Source organism: Megalopta genalis, chromosome 17, assembly GCF_051020955.1.
Source record: "Megalopta genalis isolate 19385.01 chromosome 17, iyMegGena1_principal, whole genome shotgun sequence".
NCBI classification, from domain to species: domain Eukaryota; kingdom Metazoa; phylum Arthropoda; class Insecta; order Hymenoptera; family Halictidae; genus Megalopta; species Megalopta genalis.
In genome coordinates this window covers 1,495,493-1,522,424 of record NC_135029.1, presented here as the reverse complement: position 1 = coordinate 1,522,424, position 26,932 = coordinate 1,495,493, and the positions used below count along the sequence as shown (strand labels likewise).

Sequence of the window (26,932 nt, the reverse complement as noted above, 5' to 3'; positions counted from 1 at the left end):
ATACGAGATGTCGATTTTCGCAGTTCAAAGTCTACCAGCAACGCTTAATAATACAAGGTAATTGTTATGAAATAATTCGCAAGCGTTTCTAATGCCATTGGTGAACGGAAAGCATCAACAGAAAGCCTGTCGCTAATCGTGTCAGAGACAACAATAAATTTTAATAAAATATAAAACTTTATTGCACCTTTATTGTATTGATTTCCAACAATGTTTTCGTAACATAAGTGTACAAATCATTTTCGAGAGAAGAATTTGCTCATAGATGCTTTTTAAGCGCATTCAGCGTCGAGGTGAGAATCAATCGAATATTGTTTAAAATAAAATTCACGCGAAAGTTCGCAAGAAATGCTGAAATAACAATACGTTTAAGTAACAATAACTTTTTAAGAATGCCAGGTGTACTTTGGTTTCGGATGCTTCAACGATCTTCCAGAAAACGGTGTTACACGTACAGAAAACGGTTCGCTATGTTCGCAAAGTGTTTGGAAAATGTGATGTCAGTGTAAAATAAATATCACGTATAGAGAGCAATAATTTTATTATTTGTCTACCTATGTGTTACGAATGCGCCAAAAGATTCTGCTCGATAATGCGTCATAAGAAAATAAAAGTGTAACAGAGTTAGGTTCGCTTATCGCAAGGTACATTTCGTTTGGCACAAGTTATTGTAATACATTCCCGTGTTTAAGGTTACTCGTAAACACGGGAGACACGGGAGACACACACCGTCTTGTTCGGTTCATAGAAGAGACTATGTAATTCATGGGACGCTTTATTTCGTCCGCTTCGTTTCAAGCGACTTTGGTACGCAACTATTTATTTCTACCGCACACATATACGTACATCGATATCGTGTGGACTCGCCCGACGACGGAATTCTTGTTCTCACGTAGAAAATCGCAACGTTCTTGGAAACATGCACGCGTGCCAATGTACAGAAACCTCCCATTACTTTCGACCACGAGGAAAATAAAAACAATTGTTCCTCCGTCCCGATTTCATCACGATTTCTCGTCGTTACTTCGCGTATTTACAAATAGATTTCCGCAGTGAGTTACTTTAATATTTGCACAGACCCGCAGTTTTTATACGAATCCAATCTTTGCTGAATCGAACTCTTCGCCAAGTGATCTAAAAATGGGAAATAGACAAAATTTTACAATTCTCTGACACAACGAAATCTTGTATTTCTTTGGTACAACATAATCGTGCTACTCTTCGATTCAAAATCTTTGACACAACAAGGTTTTGTTCTTCTTTGATCAAATAAAATCTTACCCTTTCTTGACACAACAAAATCTTACTCTTCTTTGGCGAAACAAAATCTTACTCTTTTCTGATCCAACAAAATCTGATTCTTTCTTGTTACTCTCTTTTTGCAGAACAAAATTCTTCTTTGACACGCCAAAATAAAATTCTACTCCATTTTGACATAACAGAATACTTTCTCTTCGTTTATTCGATAATAGAAAATTATATTTGCAAAGATATATAAAATATATTCAAAATAATTTCTATTTGTAGGTACGAAATTATCATACAGAATGCAGTGCGGTCAGTTATAATTCTCATAAAATCGTAGCTGCAATCTCGAGACGAGCAGTTGCGGAAAGTTGAGCTTCTCTGCGCATCGTAAGTACAAATATTAAAGCAAACCACCGCAAGTATGAATTCATGACTTCAATATTTACGACAATGGCACCGCAATGATGTTCGGATGTTCTCATGACAGGTCACACGGTGAGACGTCAACGTCACGAGATTACGCGGAATGAACATTTGAGTAACATTTACGTAGGATGGTAACAGAGATGCTCCGTTCTTATTCAAATTGGTACCATATTTCGCGATGAAACACGCCGAAGGGACGGGAATGGCTTTAGAAGGTTTTCGAGCAAGCACAGCTTTCTATCATACAATAAACGTCGCAACCATCTCTTGTGTTTCTGTAAATTAGAATGAACGGAACCAGCGTCGTCGTTCGCTTACGTGAACGCGACCGGCCGGTTATTATCGTCAGTGTCGTTGTTCCCACGATCGAATAGTTCGGATTAGAAAAATCGTCACTGGTGAACGAGCGCAACGTTCGGAGCGACCCGTTCCTGTTCTTCGTAAGTGGAATAGGCGAGACCTCAATCCACCTGCATGTCTCTGATCGTTCGACAAAGGAACGCCGATGTTATTATGCCGAACGTCTGAAACGTACACACACGATAAATTTTCATCGGGACTTTCGGAAACAAACAACCGTGCTCGGAAGGAACGTACTTGTATGCCAGCCATCGCCATGCTCAAAAATACTATAGTGAAGCTCTCGTACTGCAGCCAGGTGGTGACTTTATCGAGACAACCCTACAAGCATTTCGGAACGTAAACGCGAGTAGATGCGACACATTTGTTTAACACTAGAACGACGGAAATTGTTGACAATTGTACGACCGAGGTGACAAATAGAATAGCGATGCATTTATTAATTTCAGCTTATAAAAATTATTCATAGAAGAACAGAAACTGTACTTGGTTCCTATGTCTTGTTACTGGATGTAGACAACACTTATCCTGCATATAGATCTGCAGTCTACTGACAATCTAATATTTGTTCATTAATTTTTGTCAACGTTTCTTAAGATACTTGTTGTAGACACACCTCAACGAAACATGTGAAAAATTTAAAATAATTGTCCCACACTAGTTAGACAAATATTATTTATACTCTAGGTCGAAATAGACCCGAGTTCCGCCATCCGAGTGGTAAGTGGCTATTTGCGTTGGCGAAAAGTTCGTGGAGATTTTTCTTGTCTATAATATTGTTATCGTAAATATACAGGTAAAATATTTATAGTTTGATGAGCTTCGTAATGTTATCGCTGAAAACTGGCGTTAAATATTTATTCTTTTTTATGAGATACTTAGTGTAATTACCGAACACAGTGCATTGAGATTTGTGAACTTTATTTATGCTACATTAATTTGAATTGTCGATGTCAGAATTATTGTATGTCATTACGTACGTTTATTATAAGTCATTGGATTCTTTTCTATGCAATAATATAAATATAATTCTCCCTAATTGACGCTCAGATTATACACAAGAAGCGTCAATTAGCGTCAATTAGGGAGAATTTATTGTATTTCGAAGCTCATATAAAACAAGAAAACTAAGGGGCATCGTAACCTAATAACATTATTATGGGACTGCGAATTTTTATGTAAAATGAAACTTGGATGCATTAATTGCAAGATGCAAGAACTACGCAGACTGAATCATTTTAATAAGTCAACAGTGATACGTGATACAACAGTGATATGCTGATTAGTGTCTTCTAAGTTTTTAACTATTTTTGCTGTATTGAATTTAAAATCTGTCATAAATAAAATTAAAAAAATCCGCAGTCTAATTATTATTTTACTACTTATTTGCGACTAAGTGCATTAATTAAAAATCTGTACAAGATTAAATCTCGATTTGTATTTTGTGTGCAATAAAGTATATGTTTGCACGCGCGTGTATGATCATTAAAATATGCAGAAATTTAAAAAACTAATCGATATTACTAAGATATTAACGAACTTTTTTCGTTAAAATGATAAAATGATTTCGTGTATATTATTTGTGTCGAGCAAAATTTCTCATTCCTTACCTCTTTGTGACGATATCCATCGTGGCCTTCTTTGTCTTCCAATTGACACGCTATCTCGTCTTTTGGTTTCGGATTCAGCCATGGTTTCTCGGTCTTCTTAGAAACGAAAGAGAAATTTAATGTACGCAATGCTTTCATACGTGGATGACGATCGAATCACTTACATTTTTATGAAACACTCTTGAAACGACGCTCATCGGACTTCCAGTATTTTTCACCTGTTAGACAATGATTTATTTCTATTATTAAAAATGTTCAAATAGCAGTGTTAAAGTAGACCCAATGTTAAACAAATCTAAAAGATTATAATATAAATTAATTATATTTGTCTCTCTTTCTAAGATATAAAATAATAAGCTATCAATGATAAGAAAGTTTTCAACAATCAACAAGCATTGTGGAATTTTGTTTACGCTGCCTCCTGCTGATTAATTATAATTTTCAGCAGATGATGTAATCGTTGTATGTTACATATAAAATTATAATACTATAATATAATAAACGATATACAGTAATATCGTGTCTGAACCATTATTTGAAATTTTTTTCTTTTTATTTTATGACGTTTAATTCCCACTTAAAAATTGAGATGAGAAAATTGGATCTCTGTTAACATTTCAAATCATTTGTTGCTTTGTGTTTCGGCAAACGTACAAATAAACGTGCTTGAAATGTTACTACCAAAATTTCAATGCTACGTGAACGCTGTAAAAACACAAATAGACAAAATGATACTCGAACGAAATCATTAATCTTGTCTAATATTTCAATATACATTCCGGTAGTTTTTCACGCTGCCATATTTCGCGAGAATTTAAGAGAGATCTATTATAGAAGTTATGAGATACCGTCCGAAAAGCGTACCTCGGTATTTTTTAAAACGCAGCACGTGAGAGGGACCTGCCTTCTGTTCCCCGAAAATTGCGCATCTCGCCACCAAGCTGTACCATTGTAGTCCCCATAGCCATGTATTCCACAGCAATTAAACTGCAATGGAGTCACCTATACGCACCTCGGACAATCGCGATATGCATGGATGGACAGTTCTCGAAATGCACTATTAAGCGTCATTCGTGCGCGAAATAAAATTTCCAAGAATTTCTTTCGATCGCGCGCGTCTGACCGATTTATGGACGGTCATAGGAGACCCATTTCCAGAATTAACACGTTCCGTGCCACGTGTACCATCGATGGTACACGCTTGCATGTTTACTTAGTGGACTGAACAAATTGTTTACAAGAAATTTAGAACCGAAGAATCAATTTCCACCGCAAGAATGGGCGTTGATAAGTTTTTGTTACGTTGTTATGTGTACGAGAATTAATAATTGCACGTAATACATCAAGTTTTAGTAAAATATCAAAGTGTGAAGATTCGAGTAAAAAAAGCTCGGCACGGAACGTGTTAATAACGAATTTCATGTTTATGTATGATAGAAGGTAACGAGATGCACCGCGATGGTAAACTTACGTTGTCGTCGGTAAGCAGAGGTCCTTGGCCTATAACGCGATATGGTCCCTAGATAATCGCGTGGAAGGTCATGCGCGTTGTCAGTCAAATACCGCGTATTTCAGAATTCTTAATCGTTTTAGTTAGATTTGAAACTTCCACTCCATGAGACAATCGCGATAAAAGTATAGCAAACTTTTCGATGAAAAATATTTACCATGAACATACGATCTAAATATTTTCTTCGATTGTATCGATGCAAAAGTATTTTGTATATAGTTTGAATAATATTCAAGTCTGAAATAATATTCAATATGTGAATAATATTTGATTTTTTACACGATACTCGTTGCTTAAATAATATTGAATCCTTAAATAATACAAAATCCATAAATAATATTACATACTTGAACATGTTGCAGTGTCACCTCATTGCACTCGAAACTATTTTGACACATATTTCGATTTTTGGTCATTTATTAAATACGAACTTTAGCAATGTGCAAGTTGTTTGGAGTTATTTTATGGTAATTTTTGGTTTGAAATACAGTCTAATATGCAATTATGACGAATAATATAACCTTATCAACGTTTTATCCACATAATAAAGTTAGCCACAGTTATTTGGCATTGTACAATCGACAAAAATTATTGTTAGCTACCCCAAGTTTAAATGTTACGCATAGAAAGTGATTATTAGACTAATTCGTAGGAATCAATTTTAAAACTCGGATAAAACTTCGTCTGAAATCTCCCTGGCCTCTACGTTACATACAGAACTGGTTAATATTTATAGAGAACATATTTGAAACACTAATTTAAACAATAGATTCCTTACAACTCAAATAATATAATATTTCAAATAGAGGATTAGTAAATAAAATATTTTATTTTGATAATCCACAGCTAAGGCATGAAAAGTACATTCCGAACAAATAGAATATTTCATTTTCAAAAACGGATGCATGATCTAAATTATAATATCTATTTACTATATGCCAATTGAAATACTAATTTACCCAGCCCTGGCTCTACGTATAGCAACGAGCTCTAAACGATCATCCTGCAAAATTACACGAAGATTGGTGGGGGAACTTCATCGATTCAGGCGAACCTCTGTTTATGCCATCGCGGACAACGCTAGCTCCGCAACGTCGTTGCCTTCTACTATACTATACGGTCGCGATTATTAATCGATCGCGATTATTAGGCCATATGGTACCTTATATTGCGCGAAGTCGAGACTGTTGCTGAAAGCTATATCGCTGGTCTGTTCGTGGCCGTATTCGTTGGCCAATTTGTTAATTAGCCTGCCTTCTAACCCAGCAAGTATCCGGAAGGTTATCAGTCCGCCAACCGTGGCAAAGACGAGCTCTGTGAGAAGCAGAGCTGCGAGCATGCTCATATACTGAACAGAGGAAAGTGCATTAACGATCTTGAATCCGTCACGTAGGTATGTCGGAAAAAAAATCGAAGAAAGTCGTAAATTGTGCTCTTAAAGGCTGGCTCCCCTTAATAATGAAATTCAATAAGCAAGCTCTGCGCTGTTCCCGAGCAGGGCTACAATCTATTACTTCATAAGCTGCTGATGGAGAAAGTCCTATCGGATCTTCCGTAAGCATTAAAGTTAACGAGACTGTAGTTACAAGTTGTGTACATTACACCGTGGTCATCTATTTTCTATAGGATCGTGACCAGTGGACTGACTTAGGCAACTTGATCGCGTGCTTATAACCTGCTCGTTATTAGCTTCCAAGGGAGCATATTCACGTTACACAATTTGGATGAGAATTATGTGCATACGGTGACATACTTGGTCCTTTGAAACATTACTCTTTTTAACCTTGCCTCGCTCCCTCTGATGTGTTATGCCGTAATGCTGATACTCCTCGTACAAGGTCACAGACGAGATATCTCGCGACGTAATTCCGCTTGTGCGACGCCACGGACGTGTCATCCCGCGATGCAACACCGTTCGTGCATGAGCCAAAGACGAGTAATCACGCGTGCCTCGTTTTTAGAATAAGAGCTTCAACCCTTAGCACTCCGAACCATTCTGGACGTTGGCTACCAGCTACTCAGCGCCACTTTTCGGCAGAAACGGGCATTTACAGACCCTCGTATTATTTAGTATGGTTTTGGAACTAACTAACATATTAAATGTTACGCATAGAAAGTGATTATTAGACTAATTCGTAGGAATCAATTTTAAAACTCGGATAAAACTTCGTCTGAAATCTCCCTGGCCTCTACGTTGTATACAGAACTGGTTAACATTTATAGAGAACATATTTGAAACACTAATTTAAACAATAGATTCCTTACAATTCAAATAATATAATATTTCAAATAGAGGATTAGTAAATAAAATATTTTATTTTTATGGTTTTGGAACTAACTAACATATTATAATGATATTGGACTTATATGAATTTGGCTGAAATCGAGAAATTTACAGAAAAATCAATATTTTATTTCTTATAATTTTATTATTGTTTGTTTTATAATTTTGTTTTGTTGTTGTAATCGCTATCTATGCGAACTCTTTCTCTCGTCGCCTTGTTGCTTGGACGATATCACTGTCACTGCTATCAAAACGATAGACTAACTGTAGAAGAAAACCTTCTACTTATCTGTAGTAACATTTCTGTGTAACATTTTTAACATGTCTGTATAAACGTTTATCTGGAGCACATCTTCACTACTACTTGTGTCATGTGACTCATTCGTGTTTGAACGTTTTGCCATGGTTCTAATAAAAAATATGAATAAATACATAGGTTGAAAATTTCTAATTGTTGATGGTATTTACCAAAAAAACTTTTACCAAACAATTTATTTACCAAGAGAAGAATCACTTTTCCGATTTTCTCACTCGTTAGATCTATCTATACCGCTCGACGCTTCAAACCAGACTGAGTTCAGCTTTGAAAATCTTTTCTTCCAGATTTTATGATTATAAATCTCACTACACAGTGCGTGCTATGTTCGCATACCGATCTTTCTTCTACAAACTTGCCTCATCGCTCTTTTCAAGTGGTGCCTTTGAAGTGCTCGGACCGTCGTGAGCACGCCTCTCACGTTCTCGTCAAAACTCGCTGACATTTCTTGTATATACAACTCTTGTTACTACTTATACTTATACTTATACTTGTATATACTTGTATATAATTTTACTATATTTTGATTTGATTTCTTGTGCCATTTCAAGAGAAAACTTCAGGGAAACATGCATGTCTCAAAAAGTTGCGCTGAAATAACTCAATTCCCCGTAATCACTAATAAACTTGAATGTCCCACGAGAGGGGACATCCGAGCGATATGCTAGAATTACGATGTCCCACGGGAGGGGACAGCGGAGTGCAAAGGGTTAATTCGAAAAAGTTTGGTTCCACTGACACAACAGAGAAGCAAGCTAAGTGGCCACAGACGGAGTAAAAACAGAAGCGCGTATTTACTCATCTGCGGCACCGCACGAACGGTATTGCATCGCGGGATAACACGTTCGTGGAGTCACACAAGTGGAATTACGTCGCGAGATATCTCGTCTCTAGCCTTGTACGAACAGTATCGGTTTTGCGACATAACACGTCTATGGGAGCGAAGCGGTTAAAATTGCACGTCAGTTTCTTGGAAAGCTCGATGGAGATTGGTTCACGAGACGAGTTCTAGTGAAATATTGAGACATTCGGAAAATTGGTTCGTTTTTCAACAAAATTTCATTTTGTAATGGTATTAAGGAAAGCATTTGATTCAGTATTTTGGCAATTAACAGCAGGACTTCTACGAACGTAAGATTTCAAAGTTGTCAGAAAAATATCAAGAAATTGTTTCTTTCTTCTATATATATATATATAGAGTAAAAAGAAGAAAGAAACAATTTCTTGATATTTTTCTGACAACTATATATATATATAAAAAAATCGTCTTTCATTTACTCGTGAAAGAACGAAATAACCTTCCAAACGACTCAATAGTAATGCTTTTTATAAATTTTTCATCTAAGCTATCTTATAGCAACGTTGGCCGATTTTCATAGTGTCCTCAGAAATTGATTTCTGAGACATTCATTCTTCAACTGATGTGTCTCTGAATGGTTAATATTGCTACTTTTCGAGATGTCTGATACATTGAGTGCCGAAAATCAACCATAAAAAAATTCCAACAAAATCGTATTAATTTAATGAATGAAACTGAAACTAGACAGTTAAAATTTATTGTAAAGGATGCTACTTTTGCTCTTAAGTATTGCAAATATTCTAGTAAGATTCAGTTTATTCAAATGTATTGCAATAAGAACGAATTTTGAAAATTAGCCGAAAGACTAACGCGGCACTCATTGTGTTAAGAAATATGAACGATGGTCTACAAAAGAGATACACTTGCGAACAAAAGTTAATAAACTTTATACAGATGCATATTCTTGATTACAGTAAACCTTCTTGACACAGGATAATATTGTATCAAGGAAAATATTAATTTTATTATACATAATATGTTATATGCTTCACTATTTTAACCTGATAAAAATATCAAATTTTACTAAAATGTCAACGAAAACATAAATGAATGAAATGAATGATTGAAAACTTAAAGGCTCCTAACTTGCATCCGTAAAAGTACAGTTACTCATCTTTTAAACCACAATAATTTGCTTAAAACTAGACTAAGTAACTTGAATTTTTTTTAGATGGTAGAGGGAAACGGAAACATGCTCAGGTTATACGAACCGAGTTTGATAAAACCTGAGTAGAAGATAGCTTCTGGAATAATTTTCGACATGTAGAGTGGTCCACAAAAGTGTTCGAACATCTTTTAAAACGCAATAACATTTTTCAAATTGGATTAAGTGACTTGAATTTTTGTTCGACGCGATAGAGGGACTAATATACTACACAATGATCAAAATATCTTTTATAAATTTTGCTATTGCTTGGAATGACAAAAAGAAACTAAAAACTGTCGTTTTTTAACTTTTTTGTCTGGGCCTGTAACGAAAATTTAAAAAATGTCTTTCGTGGATCTCGATAATATATGCATGTTGAAATTGTTGTCGAAATCGGTTGATATTTTTACGAGTTACAACGAATTAAAGATGGCAAGAACCAGATACTATAAGAAATCCGCAGTTCTTTAAATTTTTCAACGCCTGTATCTCAATTCTCGGTTAACCGATTTTGATCAAATTTTCAGCACGCATATAAGTTACCGAGATCTACGAACGGCATTTTTTAAAGTTTCTTCATAGGCTCCTATAAAAAAACTTGAAAAACGAGGGCCTTTATTTTGTTTTGTCACTTTAAGTAATAGCAAAATTTAAAAAAGACATTTTGGTGGACATTGTCCGATATACTAGTTCCTCTATCATCAAACAAAAATTCAAGTCACTTAGTCCAGTTTTAAAAAAGTTATTCCGTTTTAAAAGATGTGCGAACACTTTGTATGCGCGAACACACTGTACATGGCGAAAATTATTCCAGGAGCAATCTTCCACCCAAGTTTTACCAAACTCGGTTCGTATAATTTGAACATGTTCCCGTTTCAGCTAAAATGAAATCGACGTGGTCCAAGACACATCTGTCCAACCTCGCGTGGAGTATTAATCAGAGGTTTAAAATATTTTAATCTCTGCGATTGTTCCACGAACAATACACTCTGCTATAAACACGCTCAATTCCTTTGCTCAGGAAATGCATCCATGCACGGAATATATAAAATAATGAGAGCTTTGACGACCTTGCCGAAGCCGAAAACCAAACTTACTGCTAAATACGGCCAGCGTTATTAAACCGGCCTCGTCCGAGGTAGCGCACACTCGAGCGACAATTTTAGATAGAAAATATAGCTCGCTCTCGATATTTCGCCCTCTCTGCGCGTCCTCGGCGTGATTAGAGCGAACCGTTGGTTAATAGAATTTCTACCAGCGAACGCGTACGCTGACTATACACGCGGTACCAGAACCGAAGAGACCGTGTTTATAGACAGAACGCACTGAACCCGACGTGATGGCCCGCTTTATGAACTCTAGCTTTTATAGTAGTAGAACTAATGGAAGGGCAATTTCAGCAAGGACCACTTTCTACGGCCCAGAGCGAGCTTGGGGAACCTCTATATGCCTGAGCAGATTTTACGACTTCGTTGTATGTTTTTTCCGGCGAGTGTGAGGGTATACGGTTATGCTAGATGTGCATTCGGACGATTAGCTTGTCGTTTGGATATGTACAGGGTGTCCCAAAAATGTCTCGCAATCCGAAAGTGGCGGGTTCCTCGGGCCATTTGAAGCAACTTCTTCCTTTACAAAAATTTTCTCCGAGGCACCGTTCACGAGTTATTAACGAAAAACAGTGACCAATGAGAGGCGAGCTCGGCTGGCACGAGGCGACCGAGCCAATGAGCGGAACCGGGCTTCGTGCGCTGGTTGGCTGGGCCGCCTCGCGTGAGCCGTACTCGATTCTTATTGGTCACTGTTGTTTTGTTAATAACTCGTTAACGGTGCCTCGGAAAAAATTTTTGTAAAGGAAGAAGTTGCTTCAAATGATCCGAGGAACCCGCCGATTGCGAGACATTTTTGGGACACCCTGTATGTGTGGCTTTCGGAGAAAATGCTGCATATCATAGTTTTAGAAAATTCAAGTTCATGGTGCTGCAGAATGTAGGATTTGGCTAATCTTTACTTTAAGGACCCAGAGATTTTTGACTTTTTTTATATATATTCCCGTAGATTTCGTCAAGAAAACGCAAAAATTTCTGTTTTCACACTGGTACGTACTCCGTCCGGAGACGTAGTTCTATGAATTACGTCGCTAGATAACAGCTCAAATATCAAAGAAATTCGCGCAAGAGCCGCTTAATGGCTGCACAAGCATGGATGAGTAGCGAATGCTCCATATTTTATTGGGCTAATCTTTATTGCGTCAACTTTGAACGCGTATAATATTTGAACCAATCGTTTGCGTACCTTGGGACCTGAATTTTTGGAATTATCTCTCGACAAAATCTACGAAAATATGCTATTAAAAAGCCAAAAATCTCTGGACCCGTAAAGTAAAGTTCAACCTAAGATTTATGTGTTTGTTAAAAAAAAAAATTGTGGAAATAATTCAATGAGCTCAAAATACAACTAATATTATTAATATAACGAATTTTAATGAGAAATACACACAGAGTTGGGCAGAAGCTGATCTGATTAACGATTATAACTCATTATTTATTATATAAACTATTATAAATTAGTTATTATAAATTATTATAGATTGGTTATGCTAAATTACTATATGTTAGTTATAAATCATTATAGATCAGTTATTATAAATTATTATAGATTAGTTATAATTTTGTTTCTCGCAATGAGGAGAGTGTGACTTGCGCCACTATGATTCGAATCCGCTCAAATTGTTCACGAACAAACTCGTCGCACGATCACACATCCACGATATAAAAAGTATCTTAAATTAATTTGTGAAATACATTAACGACTCACGGTGGCAAGGATGCATTGATTCTCGCGCAACGCTGCGCGACATCCGAAGACGCAGACACAGAGCACCGTGAAACCGAGGCACAGCAAGGTGTCAGCTATCATGTTAATTGTTTCGTGAGGCATGTCGTTACGTACGAAAAGGTTTAAGAGATGACCTTTGCTCGGCTCCAGCAGCAACCACGCTCCTATTATTAGTACCGTACAGCCGGCCAACTATCCAACAGGTTTTCGTTAATGCGACTTTAATTGCAGCCAGTTTTTCGAACGAAGAGGCTTCGTTTGCACTGTACGTCACAATAGCTGTCCACTGAAGTAGAATTATTTTAGGCTGACGAGAGCTTGTCCCGAGTGGACAGTTATCGTAACTGTTGTCGGCATAGTTTCGAAATTCAATGATTCTTCCTTCGAGAAACAGACTGCAGGAAAATTTACGTCGAAGTACAAAATGATTGTTCAGTTTGAGCAGCGATTTCTTCAATCGTTATTAACCCTCGTCCGTCTCCCTGGTGTTAATTTGACACTGTTTTCAAGCTTCAGAGTATATCGTCTTGCTATTTTTAGGAAAATTGATGTCTGGCTTTATGACTTTTATTCGTTGAACACGAAGCATTATGTATCTATTATTGTGAACGAAGAAACCATATAACGTAAAGATCTGACAATATTTGTTATGAATGATTTGTGACAATATATGTTTTCCTTTCATTTTCAATAAAATATTTAGTGAAAGAAATTGTTCGCCTCTTATTATATCGATTTATTACGATAGTGGCAATTTGATACACGAGGGACACGCCGGATGAGGATTAATCTTCAATTATGAAATTATAATAACTGTTGTACTCTCTGGGCGCAACGGTTTTCGCGCGTATACCGAAACCTGACCTCTTTGAAGCTTGTGTGCTAACGCGACGAGGCACAAACGGTGTTAAACCCGCAGAAAAGAGATCCTGGTTGTTCAGGACTCTGTCGGAGTAACGCACTCGCGCACTGCTTTACTATAGAGCTCTTTTGAGACGTGGTTTCGCTACCGAATGACTATTATCACTTGATTCGTCGGAATTCTTTAGGAACCATGTGGATGATAAAATTTTCATTAAAATTTCTGTATAGCAAACATTTTGGAAATTTTAGGTACCTCAAATTCTCCGATGCATTCTAGGTGAATTTTTAGTGTTATAATCACATGTTGATGAAGTTTTCAATACAGAATCATTCGATGCAAGTACAATATCACTTTGTCCTTCGATATACAATATATCAATTCTTCTAATAAATGTTTGCGAAATTATGGTAATTTTTGGACTTAATGCGAGCATAAATCAACCATTTAAGAGAGAAAAGCGTTGATTAACCTGAAGAGAATTAAACTTACTGTTATTAATTGTTCGTTTGCATACCGTAAGCGGTGACAATTATATTAAAATATATTGGGATTGAGGTATAGCAGCATGAAAGGTGCGGATTACAAATACTGTGATAAGTAGAATACATTTACAGGGTATCTTGTAATTTGGTATAGTGGAAGGGAGTGTTAATTGTCGAATGTGGATATGTAACCAGTGATGTCGGCGAGAAATCTAACATGTTTTAACACTGAACCTACCATCGCTGGTCACAATGACCGGCCTCACATTTTGTATTTGAAAATTGCTGAAATTATAAAGACTCTATTCATAGGAAATGATTGAATGAATTACTTAATCCAAGTACGCGTTGCATTAAAAATTGTGAAAGATCTAAATAAATTCAGTTTTGTCATTCTCACAGGGCAACACGCATTCGTCATTTTTAATGCTCGGTAGGTTTAGTGTTAAATCTCCAAAACAATACAAAGTGTAATTCAATTTAATAATGTCGAATTTTGTTACTAATTTGCTAAAGGTATTATTAGAGAAAAGAATTGTACCTCGAATTCGAATATTTTATTTTAATGTAGAAGTGCAAATTTTGTTCATCCTTCTAATATCTTCCTTTACTTTTATGAAAGTATTTATTAGTTCTGCGATACAATATTTATTTGTTTGAATATAGACACGATTCGCGTGCTGATTATACACACTCCCCTCCAAAAGTATCTAGGACAGCTTCTTATTTAATATAAATTTTAGTTTTTCTTTCAATTTAGGTAACGTCTGTGCGAGTTTTATGGCATCATATTGTCGAAAGTACATATTAAATTATAAGTAGACTGCGGATCTTTATGCAAAATAGAAATTGTCCAACACGGTTCTAAGGAATATAAATTGAATAAAAATAAATTGAACCAAATAGGAACAGAAATGAGAGACGAACTAATAAAACGGATGCCGAAATTAGTCCGAGAAATAATTAAAAACGCGGCGGACGCATTGCCGAAAAGAAACTTCAATTCTGTTTTATAAAATTGACATTATTTTTATTATATTGTTAAATATACAGAGTGTCTCAGCTAAAGGAGGCCACCTAAATGTCTCTGTTATTTTTGGATGCATCGAAAAACTTTATTAACGAAAGTTTTTCCAGTTCAGAGAGATGTATGTATAATATGATCGTAATAACTTTTTCGGAGCTGGAGAATCTTCGGAGATTTCAAGGTCATCTTCACCTTTTTCAATCATAATCATATATTTTTGTTAAACATTAGTTGATGTTTCTCGGTAACTCCAAAAATAACAGAGATACGTTAGGTGGTCTTCTTTACGTGAGACATCCTGTATTATAATCTACTTGTTACAGTTTCATCAAATTAAGTTTGAAATAACTTGAAGGAATTTTCAGAATTTTCTATCGGTCTGTAAAATTTATTTAATTCTCTGCAAGTATCCTAATACTTTTGGAGGGGGTGTAGATATCTACAACAAAAATATCGAAATTTCTTAAATAGACATATACGATCGCACTCGGCCGTCGTCGCAAGTAGAAGATACATTTTCCTCTGGGTGATATCGATATCTTGGGAGATACTCTCATGGGCCATATCACCGTTGTCTTCAATAAACTTGCCAGAGCAACAAACCCGACGGAAATACTATCCCAAGAAATGAAGATTTATTTCCATATTGACACAGGATTTGAAGAAACCATGTGCTATGTACATTTTCTGCATCCATTGCGCCATATTTCCCTAGTTCGCTGTCTAGCGGAGAGTTTCCATGCGCTGGAACCATCTTTCTCCATGAACTTCGCGTTCCCACCGAAGTCGTTCGATCGAAAACAACATCGAATTGTTGAAACGTTGACGAAGCGTTTAGAGAGATGCGAAAATGGAAAAGAAGCTGAACGAATATATTGGACAAATTATTCACAGATTATACGTATGTGTATATAGTGATCAGTGTAAATCGAGCACTGTAATTGTTGACACGGAAGTACGCAGTTGCTAACCACAGAATGTAAATATGAGATAATTAACTATTTGCGCTAGCAATTAATTGATGGTCGCGCGTGGGAAACCTGGAGCAACTCGCAGAAAAGTTTCATTTGCTGTACCCGTTGGGTACACGTTTGATAGATTTTAATGTTACAAAAACAATAGAATGGGAAATATTAAAAATGAAAAATTACTTGCACCATCAAAATTAGCGAATGAAATATGAGCATTTAGTGTATATACTTTTAATAGACAGTGACCATCTTATTCCATGATACTATTTAGAATCTTTCTCATATTTGCCAATTAATATCGTTTAAACGTATACACACTGTATATTACATTGCACAGAATTTCTTTTATGCAAGATTAAAAAGAAGACAAAAACGAAATCTGAAAAATGTGTGATTGTAATGATTGTAATTATGCAGACACACGAAAATGTTTTAGCCTGATAAATAGCAATTGTCTTCATTAATTGCAATATGTATGAATTACGTGGGTGCTTATTTAATATTTTGTATTTGATCTACTCATTTTTGTTGTGCTTGTATACAATCTGTAATCTAATAATAACTATACTCCGGAATTTTATGCACTCGAGATCGAAACGAATAGGCAGAACAGAAAGCAGTCAAAATATTAGAAGGATTAAAAAATACGATTATATTATTTCCAATTTATTAAACTTGTTCAAAGATGAAACCAATTTTGTGTTTTTTGAATTATTTCAATGTTCCTTTTAGTATTGATTAGAGTTCGTAGCTCTTGATAGCACGTTAAGCCCAAGATGAAAATTTGAATACACAGCAAGTTACAAAACTCTCGATTGCCTTGGAGACATTCAAACTTTTGATTATGCTCGGTTTGCTTTTCCTTGAAAGATGCTCCGAAACTTTTTCACGTTCGGAACTTTTGATAGAAAGTGGCACAGTTTGCGATCATAATGTGCAACGATCGGTCATTTCAATCGGATGCCGTTTTCACGGAGTATTGTGGTCGATGCATCGCATGTCATACAAGCATGATCATGATGCAGAAATGGATGCGATTTTCGGTTTTCGATGCGGAATCAATTATCTGATCGTATTTCTGTGAGCTGGGCGAATACGTGTTTGCCTGTATGTAACATTTACTATGTGTGCGCATGTTGCACGTTGCGTATATACACAAATTTAATCCTCAATTTACATTTGACAAATAGTTGGTGATTTATAGATTGGAAGAGTGCAGGTGTACATCTAATTTCTATTTAATCGACTCGATTAATTTTTCTAGCAGGCAGAAGTAGATGCTGTTCTGTTTCTTTTTTTTTTATTTTGTTAAACTGATGTGTATACTAATACGTAATCCGCTACTGTTTCTCAATTTTGATACCGTTTTTCAATGAACTATCGTTTCAACATTTTATTGAAAAAGTGGAGGATTACGTATCGTCGCAACTAAAACTATTGAATTAATTATCATGGCACATGCATATGATTATGTAGAGATACACGAACTTATCTAATGTTAACAAATTTTGCTACGACGAATGATTTGGTTGCATGCTCCTTGCGGATTTTCTGAAAGTGCTGTACATGTAGTTGGAAACTATAGTTAGAAAGCTGACTACATAACATAACTTATGATAAAAAAAGAAGGAACTTAATCTTGTATCTTGCGAATTGAAGAGATCTTACACATATCGCTCAATGACTGATGTCTATTTCGCACTATTTATATGTTTATTCGAATAATACATTATTTTTACAAGTCAAAGTAATTTTTCAATGCACATTTCTTTAGGCAGAATAGTTACAATAATTATATGATATTGTATACTTCTGCAATTTTTCAGAATATGTTAAATCATTTATAATTTTGAATTACTTCATAATTCCACATTCAAACTGACCCAGTTAAATCCACACAGATAGGTAAAATGAGGATTTGCTGCAACTGTCAGCAGATAATGCTTGGAAATAACATGTATTTTGGAATGTAATTTCAGTTACGCATTTGTATTTTTCACGATAATATTGCTGTTACTACAAGGTGTCCCATAATTATGTTAACACCCGGAGAGTGGTGTGGGTGATCCCACAGGTCATTTGAAGTAACTTTTTCCTTAGCGAAAATGCAATCCGTGACTTCGTTTACGAGTTATTAACGAAAAACACTGACCAATGAGAGATGAACTCGGCTGGTACAAAGCGGCCGAGCCAACGAGCGGTCGAAGTCTAGTTCCGCGGATTGGCTCGGCCGACTAGCGCTAGGCGAGCTCGCCTCTCATTGGTCAGTGTTTTTCCTTAACACTAGATTTACAGAGCACAAAAAACAGCTGTTTTATATTAGTTTAGAAAAGTAATAATAAGACATTTGCCGCGTAGGTAACATATAAATTGACTAAATAACTCATCGAATAATAGTAAATTAAAAAATTAGCGACCCGTCGTCTTGACGGATTCCGTAAATCTAGTGTTAATAACTCGTAGACAAAGCCGCGGATTGCGTTTTTGCTAAGGGAAAGTTACTTCAAATGACCTGAGGTATCATCCCTTTCCGGGTGTTAATATAATTATGGGACACCCTGTGCATTCGGTTTCGAACAAATATTCATATTCACCACGAAATACATACTACGTTCCTTATGCACCTTCTTTTGCACCATTTAGTTAACGAAATCGTCATAGTTCACGAACACATATTGTAATTGATTTGTTTCTGTGCATATTTATAATCTATTTGTTTCTGACAATATTTTATTCTCAAGATATCAGTCATTTTATAATAGGTGTAACACTGTTACAACAATGTAGCGACTTACGAATTAATGAATTAACGAATGCTTTAATCGTCTTATTACCATCTATAAGTTCTATTAATCAGTGAAGTTTGTAGTTTGTAGAAAACCGAAACACCCTCTATTGTGAAACACAGCTTTCACGGTCGGAGTTATTCATCCGATTGGAAACACAACAAAATAAAATGTCACTGTTACACTTCGGTTAGCACGATGAGTATCAAAGAGGTTTCTTGTATATTACCATTTGTATCGAACGCTCAAACTCAAATCCAGAACAAAGCTACGCTAGAAAATGAATCAATTGGATTTCTTCAATTGATTATTTTAATACTTTACCCATATTAACGAGTTGAATGTGAACAGAACGACTTTCAAATATTTCATGCCGACTTTTTACAAGACATCAAGTAGCCATCAATCTGCGAACATAATGATGCTTGTGTGAGTTATTTTGACGTCCGATAGAGAATCTAATTCGTCATTGCGTTATACGTGTACGCTAATACAGAAATAATTTCATTCTGTAACGGAGTTTAATTTGTCCCGACGCTCTGAATAATGAAATACTCCGAGCGAACGCGCGCTGGTTCTCTTTCAACAACGATTGCAGTAGCATAAATACGATACGTTTAGCTGATGCATGTTAGCATTTTTAATTTGACCAAACATCGTTTGAATTGAAAAAATATCGGTGTTCGGTAAACGTTCAAAATTGATTCTTAACTAAATAACGAAGCAAACGGGCCTAGCCGATTAAGATAGTCAAAATTGCCTTAGAGATTTTTTAATGACTATTACACCGTTCGATAGCTGACTAGAACAAACTCATCTGTGCAAAATTTTAACCCTATAACTTCTCCGTGGGGATAGTTACAGGGTAAATTAGATTGCGCGCTTTTTTGCTCTCACTCTCCCCTTTCTGTGGCTTCTTAAAATTTTGAAAAAACTGTGGCTTATTCCGGATATCAAGCCGTATGTTACAGAATTTTCTCAGACTTTTCAATTGCAAGCTGTGGTTATGAAAAATGGAAAACCACAAAGAAATCGGAAAATTGAAGATTTCTCGACAACAAAAGTATGGATTTTTTATATTAATTTGCTTGTGATAGCACCTTATCAGGGAATTAATATAAAAATAACCTATATTTTTGTTTTCGAGAAATCTTCAATTTTCCGATTTCCTTTTGGTTTTTCATTTTTACAGAAAAGCGCGCAATCTAATTTACCCTGTAACTGAAGTTACAGGGTTAAAATTTTGCACAGATGAGTTTTTTTCTAGTCTCAGCTATCGAACGGTATAATAGTCATTAAAAATCCTCTAAGGCAATTTTGATTATCTTAATCGGTTAGGCCTTTTAAAAGTCCGCTTTAGAAAACTGATTCTTGCCTTCTCAGATATTTATGCTTGACAATGTTAATTATGTCTTGCCGAGGCCGGCATTAAATTATCTATTGTACAAACTGTGTATATAAAAAGTACGATCACTGAAAACATAATAAGTATATAATTATTAATGTTCTACTCACTAAACGATTTCTTGGGAAACTACTATCTATTCTGCTAAATGTACGTATATTACATAATATTGATCCTAAAAATATTTTGTGCACTGAGAATGAAAAATTGTACAGAAATGAACGAATGTCTAGCTAAATTACTTGCTAATCAATTCACATCGAACGACAGGCAGAAATATAAAGAATTGTTGAGAAATATCAAATATGTCAATATTCATATCGAAGATATAAATATGGAGACAGTTTTCGAACAATGAACATTTCGTTATAAAATATTATATGGAATATGTATAGAATACATTCTAATTATTTCAAATCTTTTTTATGCTACTATAATTGAGACGAAAATGTACAAAAGAAATTAAGCTGCCACCCCGAGAAGATCATTCATGATGCTCCTAATTTGTGAAAAGTAGCGAGCAAGCACTTCGATTGCTACGTCCCTGTCGTAAATAAATTGTATTTTCAATCTCGTTCCATCTCTGGAATTTAAGGGACTAAAACTTGAAGATTCCTACGATTTCGGGAAATAGACACGCTCATAGAATCACGGATATACACTGATGTATAGTTATACAGCAACGGACTTCAACAACCCTATTCTGGAGCTCGGTTTATCCGATCGCTCTTAATCCAGGCGACGATTAATTCAGCAATCTACGTTTAGGTGGATTTCGTTATATAAAACTTTATTGATCGAAGAAAGCTTTGGGTCGCGTGAACGGCAAGGGCGAAAACGTTCGATTCAAATTAGGTGTCTTAAGGGCAGTAGTCAACAGGTGACCACGAACTATTCGGAACACACAATAGACTTGTTCTACGGAATACTATATAAACACTATACTACCCTTAGCAAAATGTATTCAGTCGTCAGAGAACGCTACTTGTCAAAATTATTTATGTACATATTTGTGTAAGTCTTGTTCGTGTCATTAGTGAAATAAATCATCGTTGCTTAAGTTGAATATTAATATAAAAATTCATATCTCATATAAGGCATTGAGTACAAAAGAAACTTAATCCAATTTAGGTTTCGAAGCGAATAAAAGACAAGTGAAATGCTCGTTTATTGATTTTATATGACAATTAAATGGAACGAAGTTTTGTAACATAATTAAATTACCGTTTATTTAATTATTACCGTATTTTATATCTTAATTATACCGTGTATTACCGATAAATTACCGTTAAAATGCAGTCATTTGAAACAGTCGCAGTAATTGGATGTCAAAAGTGCTTAAATTACTTTAAGTTGTTTTTACGATTATCGGATATCCTTCTTGAGAAAAGTAAAAAAAGTAAGTAAGTAAAAAAAGTAAAAAGTAAAAAATAAAAGCAGAAAAACTTTGCGTTTCGTTCTTACGAAAAATTTGTGTTTCTTACAAGGGTTGGTACATGTAAAACAATGTACGAACTGTTAATTCTACAATACTTGATCACATTAATCCGTTAACTTCGTCTGAAATTTCATTTGATCGCGGGAACTATTTGCAAACTTTTTTCTTATTTGTACCAGTAATCACAAAATACTTCCAGGAACGCACACGATTTTTTGATTTCGCGGAAACCACAGAAAATTGTATCTCTCGACGCAAATGATTAAATAAGTGTCACGTTTCACTTTATCACTTAAATTGTACGAACTTCGAAATTTATCTTAACGAACGTTCCTGGCAAATTGTTCGTAACATTTTTTGACGCATCGAAATTTTTTCCCACATACTGTTTTATTTTTACATCCGGTACCGCTTCTATCTTGCGTACGATTTCCTTTTCTTATATATCTTTTCATTTATCACTTTTAATAGAACGTCTTTTGTCTTTATCGAGGCTGCTATTTGAACTTGTCTTACTTCTTATCGCTTAATGTATCCATTGCACTTGCGACATGCATACCGCATAAGTAAAAAATATTTTATTGCCACGATTTTAGCAGCACGATTTATTTGTTCCGATGCCAACTCAAGACAAATGCACTACGATGCGTCTGACGTAAGAACTGTTCGGCAAACATTGAACATTGACGAGCACATCGTGATCGCGTATTCTAGAACAACTTGATTCGTGTTCAGATGTTTTCTTTTCACCCAATGCCTTGCACGCAAATTAGAAAATGACGAAATTCGAATCGATTGTCTCTGGACAACCGGGAAGCTTTCGACATTTCGTATGCTACTTTTTCCATTGAGCCGTTAATAAAAAGAATTCATTACGCCTCGGGGAGTTCCAATTCCAGGAGGAGCAAAGGACGGATTGGCGTGTCTGAGCTTGATCGCTGTTAAAAGCAAACTGGATGAAGAAGGCGGCTTTTGAATTCCCGCTTGGCTCAAGGGATGCAATTATAACTCGACGCCGAACAATGCATAGTCACAAAGCGGTTCAGGAATTCCTAGGCACCGGATACGACGCGCCAATACCATTGCGATCCCTGCGATCTTCGGCTAGTTAGGCGATATCAATGAATACACTAGAAACTTGGAAACACAGTTATTAACGGGTCAGATCGATGGCCGCAATACTCCGAGTAACGCGTGCATAATTTATACGTGGCAGAACTGACGGCAAATCGAGTTCGATGGAGGAAGTGCGCGTCAAATGGTCCTCGAACATGTCGGACTAATTAAATTCAACGACTGTGCGCAAATTGGTTAACTAGATAAACGCGCGCGGCTTTCCAGCTAGCGGACCGGAATAGTTTTTAATCGAGTTCGTGTGAAAATCGAATATACGTAACATACGAAATCCATAATAAAACGTGTTGCAGTATGGAATGCCAAATCAGAAAGTTTACTATGCGCAGTTCAGTCAACTAGATAAGTAGACTGCGGATCTTTATACACGATAAAAATTGTCCAGGTAAATGTTAGAAATCGTGATTCTTATGAAAATGTATTTTATCTTTTAATTATTTCAGTAAATTGTACGTAACGTGAAAATATTCAAAAATCCTTCTATAGTTGTTTATTTAAATTAGTCATTTCTCTCGGAAGTCCATTAAAACTCGCAGTCTATTCATAAGCGTTCGCGATAGCCTAACCGGAAGCCTAAAATCTCCTGAATCTGAGTTCACGCAGAAATCCATATCAGAACGTAACACTTGTATTTCCAGCAGAATTCGACTTTTATCAGAGAATCGAAGTAATCTACGTTGCAGAATAAAGTGACGAAACAGAGAATCTAATATGCACAGATCGGTAAACCTCGTAAGCGATCGCGACGGGTTCAAGTAAAAATCCATACGAGTAACATTCGTATTTTCGACGAAAATCGATACGCAGAAAATCGAAACGATCTACGCTGCGGTACGAAGCACGAATTCGACGAATCTAGCGTACGCGGAATGGCTAATATGAAAACGGTGCTCGAAACCGTAGCCAGCAAAATCAACTTCGTTGACCTCGAATTCATGGGAAAGTCCATATCTGAACGAAACGCTGGCATATCGCCCGGGGACACGCATAAAATCAAATTCGATCTGTACCAGTTGAAGAGAGATCGCCCATACAGTCCGAACTATCTGCGTCTACGCTACTTGCCATATTACCAGTAACGTTCCAGTCAACAGGCCGAGCCAGCGACCTCGTCGTGGAGGTGACGATCTGCTCGGCCCTCGGGATCCAGAAAGTAAAAGAGCGGAGCGGGAGATCCGGGAGTGTCGGAGGAGCGAACAATTCACGATCTCCGATATCCGTATCTCCGTTCGGTGGTGGACATGTAGCGAGATTCACAGGTGGTCCGCGGTTATCCAAGCAGTGGTCTTCTCTTCGGCCAGCGTTCGGCTCTAAATTCGGCCGCACAAAAATCGCGGCTGATCACCGGGATCGGAATCGAATCGATGGTGTAGAGCCACGTGTGAGTTGCTTGGGATCGTCGAAGATCGGTGTGCCGATCGCACGTGCTCGTGCACCAACGACCCGTGGTTTCCGCGACACTTCACCGATTGGATTTCGCATTGAACGCCAGGGGAAGGATCCTGGCGCGTGCGATCGCGACGACACAGCCGAGGGTGAATACTGTCAGCTCTGATGGCATTTGCCACGGGAGCGGCACACTCTCTCCGCCCCCCTTTCAGCTCATCTACCTCCCTTACGTCCTCCGGAGGCTGGTCCAGATGCGGCTGCGTCATCCCGTCACGGCGGCGCCGACGCTCTCTCGACCTCGCATTCGATCCTCGCTCGTTACCGAGACGTCTCCACTCGATCGGCTTTTGTCCCGACCTGTCCCGTCCTGTCCCGTCCTGTCCCGTCCTGTCCCGTCGATGACGAACGTCCACTGTCCGACCAGTGACCGATCGACCAGCCTTTGCACCGGTTCGCACGGTAATTAGATCGATCGCACGACAGGATCGAACGTGGCTGTTCGCAAGTTCTGGCCGATCTTTGCGTTCCCCCGATGGAAAACACCGCGAAGTCTCTATCGGTGCTTAGAGCTGTCAGAGCTGCTGGTATTAGACTTTTAGATATTGCCGGTTGCTGCAGGTGAAGCCGAGTCCGCACTTGCGATACCGCACCTCTTGTTGTTGCCATGCCTGGACGGTAGAGTGCTCCTTAGCTGTAGGGGTCGATAACTTTTTATTCGGGTCTCTTTGGCCGTATAAATTGTAATGCTTTCTTCAAAACTGATCTGTGCAAGGTTTAGAAGCAATGGGACGACGGGCAAGTTTGCGTTAAATGATTTGAACGATTCGGTTCGCTTTCCAAACGTGACTCTGTTTCGTTGTATTGGGAACATTGCTCAATGTTTTTTGACCAAAAGACAATGTCTTGGGCGAACAACGACGGGCTTTATGTGTCACTTTTGGCTGTACAAACAAAATCTGTTGTTCAACATTAACCAATCAGCTGTTGCAACCTCTTTGAAAAGCGTGTACCTAAAGTGTGTCGCAAAAAGTAAGCCATGACGAGTATGCTACCTCGACGCTATTGTATATAGTTTCTTTATAATTATTATTTATATTTTTTATTTCTCGTTTTGTCTTTCTAATATTCAGAACATCTTAACATTCACCGATGTATTTCAGTTCGTACTAAAATTACAATTTAAACGGCAAACTTTTACGTAAATGACGAGTGTAAGAAAACTAATATACTCGTCATAACACAACATATTGCCATTTATTCGTGACGAGTATACTCGTCAAAAACAGCTAACTGGTTAAGTATAGCGTTGAATCAGGCACACAGAGAAATATATGAAATCTGAACACACCGATATTGGTAAAATTGTTGTGAGAAGTTATTTTCGAAAAAATATTTGACACGTATCTCCTTTTATCGGTCACTGTCCATGTTCAAAAGGTGAAAACAGCCCGTGGGAATGAAAAGTACACTTAGGGAATGTTTTCACCCTTTCGACAAGGTTGATGCCCGATAGAAAAATACATGTCAAATACTTTTCCGAGAACTTCCTCTTAAAGAAATTTTATCAAAATTAAAGTCATCAGATTCTACATTACACGTTGCATTTCATTGTAAACCGAATTTAAAGATTTTGTACATGTTTTCAAAAGTGATACATTAAACTTATCATTGTTCACCTAATGTATTACCTTTTAGCGACAAATGTTCAACGATATTTCTAAAATGACGAAATACCGAACTTTTAGACTTCAATGCAAATGTGGTGATATTCTCCGATTTCAAAATTTCAGGGGATAAGGTTAGAAAGAAATAGAAGATCGAGGAACAAAAACCACCCTAGTGAGCAGTAAGAAATTTTAGGGGGTGGTGATATTGAAAAATACCAATGAGAATTAGTAGACATTGATAGCAGAATGAAATTACATTGGAAATGGTTATATATTATATTGCAAGCATATTGCATATATTGCATAAAATAGTAACTGTGAAAGTAAAAAATTTCAGGCGAAAGAAATGCTTTCCATCGTGTAACAAACTTTTTTTTATCATAAACGAATAAATATTGAATTTTAAAGATCGCAGTGCTCCAATCTAATTAAAGAAAGAATTATTCAATTGTATGAATCGAAATAACTCGAATTAAACTTTAATAGTTCGTATGATAACGAAAATCTGAAAATCTGTCGGAACGAAATGACAATTGTTCAGCTTAGGTTGGAATGGTTTGATTCTTCTTTCATATTAAAATTGCACGCATTCGTGTATGTAGTAATTATTAAAACCGCGTGACAAATGAACGATTTGTTTTCGGATGATTGTTTTATTTGTTATCTGCTTACGAATCGCTTTGGGCAGACATTTTGTACGCGTTATGCGTATGTATGTATTATGAAGGTTAAATGGCGCATCGTCGCTTAAAATGACGTCACATTTTCTATCCACATCAATTTAGTAACTCGTCCACTCTTGTTACCTTCTTTTTACTTCAGCCACATTCAAATTTTTTAATTGGTTCAAACACATTCATTAGCCTGCTTCTAACGTAATACTATTTTGTAATATCAACGATAAGCGCTTAAAGGTCATTTATTTATTGTAAAATAACATTGTTCCTGATATGCGAGTGACATGGCAAAAGAGGCGTTCAAATAGAAAGATTTTTACTTGGATTTTCGTCTGTTAATGACGTCGCATTCAAAAAAGTGTTACGTTCTTTAATGATACTTTTTTAAAATACAATTTAACTACATCTTAACCAAGTCATCGAATAATCATTAATATGTAGAACGTTCTTCAAACTGTCGACTAAATTTTATAAAGTGCTTTTACAAATTTAAAAT

At 36.5% G+C, this 26,932-nt stretch overlaps 1 protein-coding gene across 4 annotated transcripts; it reads right to left on the bottom strand.

Moving 5' to 3' along the window:
* Window positions 1–171: 171 nt before the first annotated feature.
* Window positions 172–24,273, bottom strand: LOC117222781 (leukocyte surface antigen CD53). Of its 4 annotated transcripts, none has more exons than XM_033474694.2 (9): window positions 23,769–24,273; window positions 19,051–19,133; window positions 12,575–12,787; window positions 6,317–6,502; window positions 4,509–4,631; window positions 3,809–3,862; window positions 3,645–3,740; window positions 2,272–2,355; window positions 172–2,198 (listed from the first exon to the last, which is right to left on the bottom strand). In XM_033474694.2, the coding sequence occupies exons 2-9, from the start codon at window positions 19,096–19,098 to the stop codon at window positions 2,136–2,138; spliced, it is 867 nt and encodes a 288-aa protein (XP_033330585.1). In that variant the 5' UTR covers window positions 19,099–19,133; window positions 23,769–24,273; the 3' UTR covers window positions 172–2,135. The 4 variants fall into 4 exon arrangements, with proteins under 4 accessions (XP_033330585.1, XP_033330584.1, XP_033330586.1 ...); XM_033474693.2 differs by having other exon boundaries at window positions 23,777–24,272; XM_033474695.2 differs by having other exon boundaries at window positions 3,645–3,737; window positions 23,777–24,270.
* Window positions 24,274–26,932: the final 2,659 nt, after the last annotated feature.